Below are 14,143 nucleotides of genomic sequence, written 5' to 3'. Positions count from 1 at the left end.
CAGCTGTGAAAAATTTGTTTTCATTTGTCAGCTTTCAGACCCACTCTAATTGCAATGAGCACAGCTCTGCCCATCACACCAGACGGGATCCCTGACACAGCAGCCGCGGCTCACAGCCCAGCCCTGCTGATCCTTGGGGACAGCCACAGCAATGCTGGCCAGGGAGGGTTTCAAGAGCTGTCTTCCATGAAAACACTTTTTTTTTCTTTTAATGTGTGTTAGTTTAAGATACTTTCATCTTCCAAACAGCGTCACAACTCCCCTTCAGCATCTTCATAGCAATGCTGCAGTTTCTGCTGCAGACCAGCTTTTCAAACTTACTGCTCACACGTACACCCAGCTTTAAAGCTCAGCGCTGAGGAGTTGTGATGAAACTGGAGCAAGTCTCTCATTGACTAAAGACAACTTCTCCTTTCATCCGGTGCTAATTAACAGGAACATCCCTCCCTCCGTGCAGACCCATGGTCAGCTCTCAGCGCGACCATGAGATGCTGTGCAGGTACAGGACGGGGATGCAGGAGCCTTGAGAGCTGCTGCAGGACCCTTCCAGCTGGGTCAGGAGGCACAGACCCCCGCAGGGCACGAGGCTGCAGTGGGAGGCAGCAGCAGACCCCTGCGGTATCTCCATCTATATGCGCCCTGCTGGATGGGGTGGGCATGGGTGGCCCCAGGAGACCACTCTCCCATTGCAGCCCTTCCTTCGAATGCACCTCGTGCTCTCTGTGCAGCTCCCTGAGCCCTGCAAATATCTGAGCAAAGTTGGAAGAAGCAGCAGAGAAGGCTGGGGATAACAGCCCGGCCCCCAGCAGCACAGGGAAGCTGCAGCTCCTTCCCCAGCGCCTCACATGCCCTCCAGCTGCGAGTACCATTACAAACAATGTTTTTTTTCAGCTTACACCTTCCCCCACCCAACAACAGCCAAAGGAGAACATCAATGCCTCCCACTTTGCCCTTGGGTGCCTTCAGAGCAGTTTTATGGAGAGGCACTTACAGCCAGCAGTGATAAAACCCGTAACCCAGCGCTAACAGCCCGTCCCTGCCTCTGGGGCCGCTGCCAGGTCAGGAGGGATTTCCCCTGCCCTTTCCAGCTCATCCTCCCCAAGCAGGGGCCTGGAGCTGCTGTCCCACAGCAATCTGGGACACCTCTCCCCAGGGAGGTGACCCCAGAGCTGCTGGAGCCATGCCACGCATTCACAGATAGATTTGCCCCGCTCCCACTGCAGGGGACCTTCGCAGACCAAGGGCTGCTGAAAAACTCATTTTAAATAACTCACAGCCCGCCCCAAAGCAGCCCAGAGACCTGCCAAAGAGCTACAAGCAGGCAAGTGCGGGTTCCCACCAGTGGGGAACATGGTTCTGGGGAGTCCGTTCTGCTGGGAGAGGCCACAGAGAAACACCGAAGGGTGCTCTGCAAAGAAGGCTCGCACCAAGCCCAGCGCTCCTTCAGCATCCACCAAACTCCCCACGCCGCTGCCCAGGGCCTGGGCTGCTCAGCTGGGAGGATGCTGCAAGCAGGTTTTTTTTCCCTCCTGTTTTGTATTTAAGTGGCTTATTGAAACACACTGTAAAACCCTTCATGGGCAAGGAGGGGAAGATTTTACAACCCTTTAAAGCAAGCTCAAGCAGCAGAGAAAACCTCCCCCGGCACACACGATTTTGGGTTACCCGCGTGGTGTTGAGCAGCGCACACACTCGGGGGGCTGCTCAGGTTCAGGAGGCCACGGGCTTATCCCAAATCCTGGCAGACCCCAAACCCTGTCCAAACCCCAGCTCTTACCCCCATTTCCTCACGCCATAGCATACTAAGGAACAGCTCGGCAGCAAAGCTAGCTGCTACAACGGCAGAATAAAACCCAGAGCGGCAAGGAACAGCACATCTGCAGTGCAAACTGCTGCTCCAGCAGGACCCCGAGCTGGCTCTGAGCAGCCCCTACAGGCAGCGGCCCCGACCTCCTCCCCACAGCAGCACCCCATCGGATAAAGGATTTCCTCCTCCAGTGCAGCACAAGGCAGAGGCATGGCGAGGCCGGCCGGGGTGCCCGGCTGCAGAGAGCCAGGGGCAGAAAATGGGAAAGAGCAGCGCTGGGATGTGACGAGATGTAAAGCAATGTAATGAAGCCTGCGTCTTCGAGCAGCTCCAGTTCCCTGAATTATGTTAAGAGGCGATGTTGTGGCTGTTTAATTAAGCACGCTCCCAGTCCCTGTGATTGTGCCTGGGAAAAAAAAAAGGCGAGAAACACATGGCTGTTGAGCCAACACAAGGCACGCAACTGCAACAACGACAGGAAAAGCGACCACAAACTTCTCCTGCCTTTTTGAAATTCAATCAGTATCAAAGGATCTTGATAGCCAGGGGCCAGGAGCTGCGCTGGCAACGCTGCCCCCATCTCGGTGGCCCAAGGAACCACGACAGCACAGCTCGGGGAGGGAGGGGAAGCTGGAGGAGCTGCAGGTAGCAACACCTGTGGCTCCTTGGGGATGAGCATGAGAGGTTTGGAGCTTCCAGCGCAAGAGGAAAAGGAAGAAAAGGCTGCTGCACAGAGGGAAAAATGTTCCTCTCCTGCAGTTCCTGCTTCCGGAGGAAGGATGAGCCCTGCTAAAAGCACTGTGGCCAAAGAGCCTCAGGCTCTGCTTGCCAGGCTTCAAGCGTGGGCCAGGGGGTGGAGGAAGACAAACCCAAACTGGAATAAACAATTATTTATCCCATTCAAGAGTAAAAAACAGATCAACTATTGATAAAAAAAAAATTAAAATAAGAACGCCCTCCACAGCTTTTCCTCAAACCAACCCTAAGACAGCATCCGCAGCACCAACCCAGGACAGAGAACACCCTAATTTTGAGGTGTCCTGCTCCATCCTGGGGCACTCACAGCAATCCCATACCCTAATACTACAGAATAACCTCCCCTGCTGGTGCGGAGCCTTTAGCTTTATCGTGCAACCATTGAGAAGCTCAGGGCTGGAGGCACCTCAGCCCCATCTGCACCGCGCAGCCTCCATCCCTGTGCACCAGGATGCCTTTAATGGGAACGAGCTAAGGCGGTTTCTGATTTTACAGTTTGTTTATAGCATAAACTGGAGGAGCTACACAGGATGGGAAAATGCATCCCATAAACAAACTGCTAAACTACGCGGGCTAAGTGTGCACCACTCCAAACAAAAATAGATTCGAGCTAACCTCAGCTTTTCAAGCATATGCCTCTGCTGACAGCTTCATTTAGTGTCACTTATCCCACTTCCAGTTTGGATTTTTGGCCACAGCCACCACCGACGGCAGCGTCAGGCTCCCACCACTGCCCGGACAGCTTCAGGGAGGCCAGGAGCAGGAGAAAGCAAACCCAGCTCGCAGGAACAGCGCGGGCTGTGCCTCCAGCCCCATCTCCCAGGCTATGTGCAGCAGGCAGCAGCCCAGAAGTCCCCAAAGGCTGCAGCACGTGGCCATGGCACCGACAATGGACCCAGAGCCGGTCCCCACGGTGTCACTTCAGAAGGGGACATGGTGACAAAAAAAACAGGGTACAGGAACGTTTGCTGTCTCTATACCCAGAGCTGCTCTGGCAGCAGCCCCGTGCCCGGCAGCTGAACCCTGGCGCCTTGCTTACGGCCAGAAGCGATTTCTCGAGCACTCCAACTTTATTATCCACTTTCCCAGGGCTGTGCGGAGGGCACGTTCCCCTGTGAAAGCTTTTTCTGCCAAGATCCAAAGCTGTTGAAGCTGCGTGAAAGAAATTCCCACCCACTCCTGCTGCCCCAGGAAGGATATTTCATATTTTTCACCATTTTTGCATAACAAACAGCTACACGGTTTTCCTCTCACTCCCAGGAAAGTCGGGCTTAGAGGAAAACAGCAGGCACGGAGCTGGGCTGAGACCAGACTCCATCGAGTTCCCGGGGCGAGGGGGAGCAGGGGGACAGGTCTAGCAGAGATCAGGCCGCCGCCCTCACCGACAGCACTCGCTCACCCCGGCAGGCTGCGGCACACCACGTTCGTAAAGCTCCTCGGGAATCCTTCAAGATGAAAGGTACACCGCCATACGGAGGTATTACATCCACGGGCTTTGTTACTGCACACATCTCCTAGCACGGTTTTATTGCCAGAACACAAAGTTCAGCTGAAGCCCGGGGGCTCTTCGGGTGACAAACGCAGCCCTCTGTGCTCCCTCGGCGAGGGATGTAGAAGGCAGGAGCCCCCGGGGAGCACGCAGCAGTCAGAGCACCCAGGCAGCAAGGAGCTGCCTGGGCAGGTGACACCAACACCACCCACCTCAGCCCCTCTCCCTGCCAAAGGCACCCCTCGGGCCCCCAAGGCGCTGCGATCGGCTCCTCCGTGGTGTCCCCTCCTCTCCAGCTGGACCTACGGCAGAGCCCCCATCCCCAACGCCATCGCCAGGAAGGGCCAGGAGCCCAGGGCTGAGCCTCCCCAAATGGTACCTGGAGCTGGCATCCCCCAGCAGACCCCGAGCTGCCCTCCCAACACACCAGACAGGAAGGCTCTGCAGGACATTTGCTGCATTCACACGAAGGCACGACCCTACGAAAGCCCCATACATGTGGAAGAAAACCCAACATGCTGCTTGGGCTCAGGCTGCCCTTCCTGCAGGCTCCTGCCAGCCCCTGGGAGGGAGGGAAGGAGGCGTTTGGAAGTTGAGAATGAACTGAGATCCTATAAATGAGTCTGTGGGTGTAGCTGGACCCTGGGCTGCCCAGTTGGGATGGGATGGAAGAAACGGAGGGGAACATACACCCACCGACCGCCTTCTGCAACACCTTCCCCACACCACCCTCTCCTGGACACCTGTCTGCCCACACCACCCTTCTCATGTCTTAGGGAAATGGAGTGTGTCCGTGAACGATGCCACGAGCCTGCTTTCAGAGAACCCAGGAGGAATTCCCTGGGCAGCTTCCTGGGCAGGAGAGAGTTTAAACCTCTCCAATTTATACAGCAGAGAGCTACAAAGGATGAGAAAGAAGTGTGACGGGGTAGAAGCAAAAGGGACACAGCGAGATGTCCCAACCAGCCCCCGAGCTCTCCAGAGACACCACCCGTGCTGAACCAAACCCAGAGAGCCACGGCAGGGGAACTCCATCTCCCTCACCACCAGCCTGCACAAGGCAGCTCTGAATAACCAAGACCAGAATGGGAACAAACAGCGGACAATTGGTGGGAGCCCCCTGGGCCTCAGAAGCCCACCCCAGTTGGGAAAGGGAGGCCGAAAGCAGACCCCACTCCAGGCACAGGCTGCACAGACCAGTTAATTAGGAGACCATCAGCTCTTACCCCAGCTCCTGCCATGCCCCCAGGCAGTAAGAGCATGAGCAGCAGGGCAGGCACAGCACAGCAGAGGCTTTGCAGCCTCAGAGAGCTGCCAGGGCCAGGGAAGAGCTGCAACCAGTCCTGGCCCTGGGCTGCAACGAGCACATCTGCCCCAGCCCTGCTGCCTGACCCCCCCTCACGGCACGCTGCTGGCATGGGAGCGGTGAATCAGGAGCTGATGGTACTGAACAGTTGTCTAGAGGCAAAAAATAAAAAAAAGCTGCTGCCTGTCCCTATTTTTTTTGTCACTTGATCCCAAAAGTTTAGGGATGATCTGTGCTCCCAGGTACACCACTAGGTCACGAACCCCAAAGGGAGGAATACAGGCTGTGAACGGCCTTGGGACAGACACAGCCACAGCAGCCACAGACACGCTGCAATGCCAGCTCATGTTATGTGAGCACCACGGCCACGGGGCAGCCCCCAGAGAGCCTGGGAGCCCGGATCCTGCAGCAGATCCCTGGGGAGGGCTCTGGCTGTGGGTGGGGCCACCCCTCCTCTGCTGCCCACCTGTCCCACAAAGAGATGAGGGAGGGGAAAATCAAAGTGAACCAAAGCCTCAAAGATGCCAGCACAGCTGAGCACTTGCAAGGATGCCTGTGGGTGCCCAACGTGGACACACCAGCCTCCTGCATCTCCCCCCGCTTCACCTCGGGGACCGGCTGCAGCCACAGCCAAGTAGCCCCAGGCTCCATCCCATGGCCAAATGGGGCAAAATTGCCCAACAGTGCTGAGAGATGGTCAGCAGCAGAGCTGGGAACAAACCTCAGCCTCCAGACCCTGCACTGGGGTCTGTGCACCGCTTATTCATCTGCCATTTGCTTTTGGGAGGATCATTTCCCATCCTGCATTAGTCTTTGGGTCTTTACAGCAAGGGCAGTGCCTCTCCATAGGCGAATCTCACCAGCACTGTAGAAAGAAAGGTACCAGGCACCAAAATAAGCATCCAGCCCCCACTGCCAGGCTGAAAGCGGACATTCCCCATGCAGCACAGCCCTCCTGCCACCCTCTGCTCCTCCAACTGGGACACAATTTGTGGTTTATTCTCATGAGCTGGAAGAGCAGGTGATGGTGCATGGGGGTGCCAGCCCCAGGGGGCTCCCTCGCACCCACACCGCTCTCCTTCTGGGCACCATGGCCCTTGCTCCCTCTCCCTGCCTGGATCACTCCCATGCACATGCCCGGGAGCAGCACCATCAGCTCGGTAATCTTCCCAAATACAGCAGTTACCAGGTGACTGGGAAATCTCTTTTACTGCTGATGCTGCTAATGGAAAATTTCTCCCCTTTCTCTGCTGCTTTCAAAGCCAGTCTGGTTTCACACAGACTTTGTCTCGCACAGAGACAGTGGAGTTGGAGGGGCGGAGGGAGGGGCACAAGGCTGGCAGGGAGCAGGTAATGAGAAATGGGGGGGGAGCTCCTGCTTCTGCCTCCCTCCCCACCAGCCTCCTCTGCCTCAGGCAGAGCCCGGCTCCAGCCCCTATCTGCCCCATCTCCTCGCAGCCCCGCCACCTCCACCACCGCGGGGATCCTGCCCTGCTCCCCAGGAGGCACGCAGGATGCACTCAGAGGCATGGGGGAGATATCCAAACGGATCGATGGGCCAAAATTATTTACACGCTGATTTTTTCCCTGCCTGTCTCCTTCCCAGGAAGGAACCAGAGAGCCTTTGCCCAGCCAGTGCAGATGCAGGAAGCCAAGATTGCTGCTTGTCCCCTCTGCATACCATCCTGCTTCTTCAATACCATTAAGTGTCTCCATGCTGTCTGGACACTGGAAACCTTAACCAAATTAGCCGAGCCCCGAGCAGCAGCACAAGCATTCAATTGTTTTAAGTGGCACCACTTCTTAAGCTGGTTATGCACAAGCAGCATCCATCCCTGCTCGGAGCCGTCGCAGGTAGCGAGCGGGAGCAGCAGGAGGGCTGGACGAGGCTCATCGGTCCCCAGTTCACGTGGCTGCAACTGGAGGAGGGAAACTCCGCCACGAGCTGCGCTGCGGGCATTGCAGATGGGAACAGCATCGCTGATGCAAGGCGTCGCTCAAAGCATTTCTATTTTCCTCGCTTTTCCTTCCAGCCCCTGCCTCCCCCCACGCTCTACAAGACATTTTGGTGTGATGGTAGGTGTTTCTCCAGCCACCTGCGAATGCTAACATATGTGCCGAGGTAGCACGAGATCAATGCCTCCCCATTCCCACAACACCACCGTCCCATTCTCATCCCATCTCAGCCAGCCCCATGCCGAGCTCCCGTTACTCGCCCAGCACCGGGGAAGCCCCCGGGTTCAGCCGAGTTTCGCAGCCAGCCAGCACTGTGCATTAGCACCGCATGGCTGAGGCAGGGCAGAGCCTTGTCCAACAAACAGCCTGGCTTCACAGTTTTAGGACTCAGAAAGGCAAAGGCAGCACGTTTTGGAGGCACTGTCCCTCTGCGCTGTGGCACAGGCTTCCTCGGACTTCTCCCCTTTCCCTGGTCCCCAACACATGGAGAAATGTGAGCTGCCCACCTCATTCTGGAAAAAAGCATATTTATTCCTCCAGCAGGAAAGCAAGAAAGCTCTCTGGCTCACCGACATCCCAGGCAATGTGCTCCCCTGGCAGGGGAGGAAGGGGGGCAGGGGGATCCCCAGCACCAGCCCCGCGGCACCACTCCAGCCTGCCCGCTGCGCAGCGCAGGCGGCTCTCTCCATAGTTAATCTTCTGTTGCCACTAGCTGGTCAACACGGGTACTCTCGGAAAGCAGCAATTCCCCGAGTACAGCTTCCCCTTCAGCTCAGGCTCCAGTGTTAGCTGGGATTTTCTCCCCTGAATGTACCCGAGATGAAGCAAAACCCCTGCACCCCACCACGCTGGATGTACTGTGTCTGACCTTGGCTCCGAGGAGGGAAGCGGGCATCCGAGGGCTGACCCATTTTAATGAACGCTTTGTGCCCACAGCCCTTCTGGGAGCTGTAGGGCTTGTCTTTCCTTCATCCACAGCGGGCAGACCTTAGGCTCAGGACCCACATCACTGGTACAACCCCAGCTGGGCCGCCCTGGCTCTCAGTGCTGCCCTTTCCCCCCAGGGGCCTGGTTCAGCTCCCCAGGCAGCAACAAATCAGAGCCGGCAGGCACCAGATTTCCCCACAGGACCCATCCCAACCTCCTGCCAGCCCTGACGGACTCCCAGGCCAGCAGCTTTGCATCCCTGCAGTGCCTGCAGCCCCCCACACCCCATTTGGGGTCCCAGCTCCCCTTTCAGAAGGCTCCTGAGCATTGCTGGGTCTTTCCCCCACACCCTCCGACAACTTGTGCAGCCTGGTGCTTGTGGCATGCGTTACTCCTTCCTCTTGCTGTGATGCCACCACCCTCCCCAGGTTGTCCCCACTGATGCAGACCTGACCCAGACCCCAGGCACCGCAATAAAAGAAAAAAAGCTTTTAATTGACCAAATCTCTGCCCAAAGCACCGTGCAAGTCTTCAAGTCTAGCAGGAGGTGGTTAGCAGAATCAGGAGGTATCCAAACCTCACCTGCCTCTCCGCTGCACAGAGAGGACCCAGTTTTCTGAAGCTGTGCCCTGAAGAGCTGAGCTCTGTCGCTTAGGGGAAGCCAGAGCATCACGAGAGCCTCACGCTGGGAACGCCGTCCCTTTGCCACCCACACGACCCTGCTCAATACCCCACAGACCAGCTCAAAGCAGGGCAAGCACCTGGAAGAGCAGCACAGCTTAAAAGCAGCATCAGAAAGCTCTGATCTCACCAGGGCTCCCAGGCCAACCCTCAGCCTCTCCCCCCAGGCTCTGCAAAACCAGGAGATGTTGACAAAAGCAAGCGGCAAACCCTGCTCATGTATTTTCAGGGAAAAAAACACAGTAAATTCAAACAATCTGCAGGGGACTAAGTGTTTTCCATTACTTTAATGCATTCTTATCCTAGCGAGGAAAAGAAGTTCAAGTTCCAAGATGGCTTCAAGAAAAGTTAAGAGGAAAAGAGGAGCAGCAGCACAAAAGCACTGGGTAGATGTGGGAGCTGCACAGCTCCGGGGACCGGGGATAATTGCGCCCAGGCTGCACGCAGAGGGGCCACAGCGAGACACCGGCAATGCAGAGGCACGAGCACCTCTCTGGCAGCCCCAGAAACAAAGCGCTGCAGACACCAGTCAAACAGCATCCATTAAAGCCATTTAGCAGAAGCGTGTAGTAAACTGTTCTTATGTAAGCCACTACCGGCTAAGAGCAGTGGTAAAATTCTCTGCCTCTTTCTCTCCCCTCTCTATATATATCTGCACACACACACAGACAGAGCTCAGCCAAATTAGCTCTGAAGCTAACTGCTTCGTTCCCTGAATTGCACTTAAAGCAGGCTACGCTGCTTGTGGAGCAGCTATTGTACAGAACACATGGCTGCTGACTAAATCAAGACACATACCTTAGAGAGACCTCATTGTACAAGAATAAAGTCAATGATAGGCTGCACCATTTGCCAGTGTAACACTAGAAGAGTTAGGGGAAAAAAAATACCGCAAAGCATCAGTTGTATCCAAGGTTAAGGAAAGGGCAGGATGCTTTTTCAGGAAAAGGGATGCACAGCAATTCATAATGCATTGGTGGCGAAGTTACATTTGTCATTTCCTGCCATCACCGTGTTTCGCTGTGTAATTTTCAAGTAATGTAATCGTGGGGTAAGGGGAGAAACATCCTTCTTGTCTCCAAAGACAGAGATAAAGGAAGCAAAACGAGGCTTAGGAAGCACAGACAGTGAGACGCCCTGCTGGAGAGGGGACACTGAACTAACTCGAGCTGCCCACAGGCATTTCAGCTGCAGCTCCCCTGCTGCAGCCAGGGAGGGATGCGAGAAGGAAATTAAGTAAAAGAAGTTTCTCAGCTCCACCAAGGGCAGGAAGCTCCCTCGGTGCCCGCACACCTGCGGCCAGGAGCAGAGCATCTCCAGGCTCCCACCACCCCCTAGTGGGCTCCTACCTGTGGCTTCACCGTACTGCAGGGGGGTGCCCCCAGCCATTTTGGGAAGACATTTAGGCTCTTGGCAAGGTTTTAGGCTCATCATCCACAATGTGTCACATCTCAGATTGGCATGGAGTAGGAAAAATTGCCTCCCACCTGGAAGGGCTCCTTTAAAGGCAAGGGATGCAGAGCACTGCACGCACTTGGTACCAGCCACCAACTCAAAGCATCTGTTTCCTCAGCCCATTTTAACTTGATCTGCCCTTAAAAAAAAAATCCAGCAGAAGTTTCACATAGCTACAGACAGGGCTCTGGCACCAACCAGCCTTTAGGTACAGATCCCCCCATCCTCCTTCAACACCCGGGAGGGACAAGAGGCTCAGGAGCCACACCAGGCAGGGAACTGCTGAGTGGCCACAGGACCACAGACCACCTCCCTCAGCCCCAGTGCTTAAATAAACCCATTGCCGAGAAGCCAGCCAAGGTTTTATTTCGTGCTTCCTGGCCTGGAAAGGCTTTTGAGCCCCACAAAGAGAGCAGGAAGGGCAGGCAGCAGCAGGCTGAGGAGCAGGGGGAGAGGCAGCGCCCGACCTGCTCTCCTCTAGCAGCCACCCCCAGAACAGGATGACCTCGATTTATTCCAAAATAATTTCTCTTCAGAGCCCAGCGTGTCAGCACAAGGACTCGGTACCGCCTGCTTTACTATGCTTTTTTTTTTTTCCCTCCCCACCCCCAAAATCCCTCCAGGAAGCCCAGCAGAGGTTGCTGGCCTGAAGCACAGGTTTAGGAGAGCTCCCTAACACCTCCTCACCCCCCCCCAAAAGCCAGGAAGCTTTGCTAACAGCCAGCGCCCGGACTCAAAAGGCATTTGGGAGCCTTCATCCCACTGCAAATCAGCAGGACCTCAGCTCCTACACAGCTCCCGCAGCTCGGGCCCAGACGTCCACTGACCATGCTCAGCACCACACACAAACACACATAAGCATCAGAAATAAGGGATATCAGAGATTTTGGCAAAGAGAAGCAACTATTTAAAGCAGCCCCTGCCCGCAAGTCCCTGCAAAGCAATTCCACTGATCTCCCACATGTAACATGATTTTCACCTCCAAGAGCCCATTACGAGGCAGCAGCAGCAGCACTCAGATTCCCAGCCACTGCTGAACTTAGAAAAAGATGGAGCATGAAAAAAAGACAGCAGAAAACTCCAACATTACTTACTGCCCTAGAACAGTGAGCACACCAGCCAGTAGGAACCATCCACAGCACTCACCCTGAAAAGAGTTAAGTGCGAGTGAGGCTCAGTTGCCACTCCAGGAGATGGGAAGAAATGCGACAGATTTGAAATATCAGAGCATCCACAGCAATTCATGAGCTAGACCTCAGGGAAGGACAAGTGTTTTACCTTCTCTGGAGGCAACCCCGTGATTAATTTCAGGACCATGATGAAGCCATCCCACCATGGGCAAAGCTTCCATTTATCTCCTGACCCACCCGACACCTGCAGGGTAAGGGAACAGGAGGGGACACGCTGGTGTCCTGCACCCAGTGACAGAAACACAGCTCTGCAAGAGATGTGCTACATATTTAGGAGCATGTTCGTAACCAACATCCCAGGCAAGGAAGAGAGATTTTTTTAGACGTGGTCTCTTCAGCAGCAGTCAGTCACAGGAATAGGATTTGCTCTACAAGATCATGTCTCAGATCTATCAAGACAAATTTCTCTCCTCTAACTTGAGCTGTTACCTACACTACACGCAGAGGGGTTTCTCTGCCTTCTGATATATTTAGAGCAGCGCGCAATTCACACCCAGTCCCTGAAGAAACTGTACTCTAATCTGAAAATTCAAGGCACTGAACCATGAAACTTCTTGTTACTTTTAATCACTGTAAGGTAAATGTCATTCCTACTGCATCAGGTCTGATTTTCACTGTTACTGCTTGAAATAGACTACCTGGTTTGTTTGTGATTTTTCTGTTTGACCAACCGTGTCTAAGGAAGCCAAACTGCAAACCAGAGCCCTGAAGATGCTCAGTTCAAGAAGTACCATTAACTTATTTATTACAGGTTATTCGCTGAGGAAAAGCTCTGCTGAAAAGGACCAGGAGATGCAGTCGGTCATTTCCCTGCTCTGGCACATCAGACCCGGGGGAGCAGCCGGTCACTGCCACGAGGTGCAGGAGCAGACCCGTGGCTGGGTGCCCGCCGGGTCAGCCTGCCCGCAGAGCATCTCGATGTGCCGGCCACAAGAAGCACAACCCGCCAGCAGCCTCAGCCGAGCCGCATTACCATGCAGCATCTCAGACACAAAGTTAGGCAGGTGCTCAAACGATCCTGGGTTCAGACACCAAAACACGAGCAAGCTAGGAGATGAAGAGATCAACAAAAAGCCCTCCAGTGATCTGGCACAGCGAACATACTGCCTTCCACGCAGAATCCTGAGCAGTTCGCCCTGAGGAGCGCCAGGCTGATAACACACAAAAGGCTGAAAGGGACGAGGTGCAGCTGGGGCACCCCACCAACACCAATGGGAGCAGGCATCGGGACCAAAGTACAGCACCAAAATGATTCCTGGTCCCATCCCCCTCCCCGCAAAAGACAAAACGGGGAGAGAAAGTCTGCAGGCATGCTGCGACGGAGCCAAGAACCCGAGTTGTGCATGAAGCAAGAGGGAGCGTTAAGGCAAAGCGTGTCGAAATGTGGGCTCGTACGAGAGACACAGTCCCTGCTGTTCGTCCAGCCGCCGTGGTACCTCCTCTAGGGTTCAGCAGATAAGTTGGAGCACAAGAGGCAGCACCCATCACTTCACAGCCCCAGCACTGAGCCTTTGCTCCCAGCTCTAACCAGCAACGGCAGCAGCGCTCAGGCCCTGCTTAAAAAATACAAAATCCCTCCCCCAGCCGAAAAAAAAAAATAATAATAATTTAAAACCCGAGCAGGCAGCAAGGACAACACCAGAAAGCCCTGAAACAGCGCCGGGAAGCCGGGTGCGGGGCAGGAGGAGGAGGATGCCGGGGGAGAAGCTGGGCACGGGGGGCTCCGGGCGGCGCGGGGGCGCTGCAGGGGGCTCGGGGGCAGGTGCGGGGCGGGGGGGCGGCACCTACCGAGGGTGAAGAAGGGCAGCTCGGTGTTGTCCAGGTCGTCCTGCACGGCGACGCGGCCGGGCAGCTCGCTGCGGACGAAGAGCAGCAAGCGGGAGTCGGCGGCGGCAGAAGCGGCGGAGGCAGCGGCGGCGGCGGGCGGGGGGGCACCGCTCCAGCTGATGTCGTTCTCGCGGAGCACCGGCAGCGTGGACACCGTCACCGTCTTCACCCGGCACGGACCGGGGGGCTCCCGAGGCGGGGATGCTGCCGGGGATGCCGCCGCCGAGCCGGGCCCGCCGCCCGGCAGCACCGCCAGCAGCAGCAGCGCGGCGGAGCGGAGGAGAGGCAGCATCCGAGCGGCCATACCGGGCCGGGGCCAGGCACGGGAGATGCCGAGGAAGGAGCCGAACGAGCCGAGCCCGGCCGCTCCGAGCCGCCCCTGCCCGCCGCCGCCTCCCGGCTCCGCCTCGGGTCCGCCCCCGGCCCCGCCGCCGCCCCCGCCCCGGCCCCGCTCCGAGGCCCAGCGAGGGCTCGCACGGCCCCGGCACAGCCGCACGCGGCCCCGCTGTGGGGGCCCGGCCGCCTTCCCCCCTTCCTCCGAGGCTGCAGGATGCTGCCCGGGGCGCGGCGTCCTCCCCCCGGGCTGTGGGGCTCGGGGCTTGGCCGCCCCCCGGCTCTACCTGCGCCTCCTGGGCGGCCCTTGGCCAAGCAGGGTGGCTTCCTCCTGCACTTCAGTGCCTGCACAGCCCTGCCACACACCCCTTGATACCTCTCACCCACTGCTGTGACTCCCAGCCCGCTGCCTGCCT

General features: G+C 56.5%; 1 protein-coding gene across 1 annotated transcript in view; it reads right to left on the bottom strand.

Moving 5' to 3' along the window:
* Positions 1-13,698, bottom strand: part of ASTN2 (astrotactin 2) — a 338,016-nt gene extending 324,318 nt beyond the window's left edge. Inside the window, 1 exon segment of the mRNA XM_050714656.1 lies at positions 13,356-13,698. Coding sequence (XP_050570613.1) covers positions 13,356-13,698 — 343 coding nt within the window.
* Between the last annotated feature and the right edge of the window lie 445 nt (positions 13,699-14,143).

This window comes from Cygnus atratus, chromosome 19 (genome assembly GCF_013377495.2).
Source record: "Cygnus atratus isolate AKBS03 ecotype Queensland, Australia chromosome 19, CAtr_DNAZoo_HiC_assembly, whole genome shotgun sequence".
NCBI classification, from domain to species: Eukaryota; Metazoa; Chordata; class Aves; order Anseriformes; family Anatidae; genus Cygnus; species Cygnus atratus.
The sequence above is the reverse complement of the archived record's forward strand: the minus strand, read 5'-3'. Positions and strand labels throughout refer to the sequence as shown.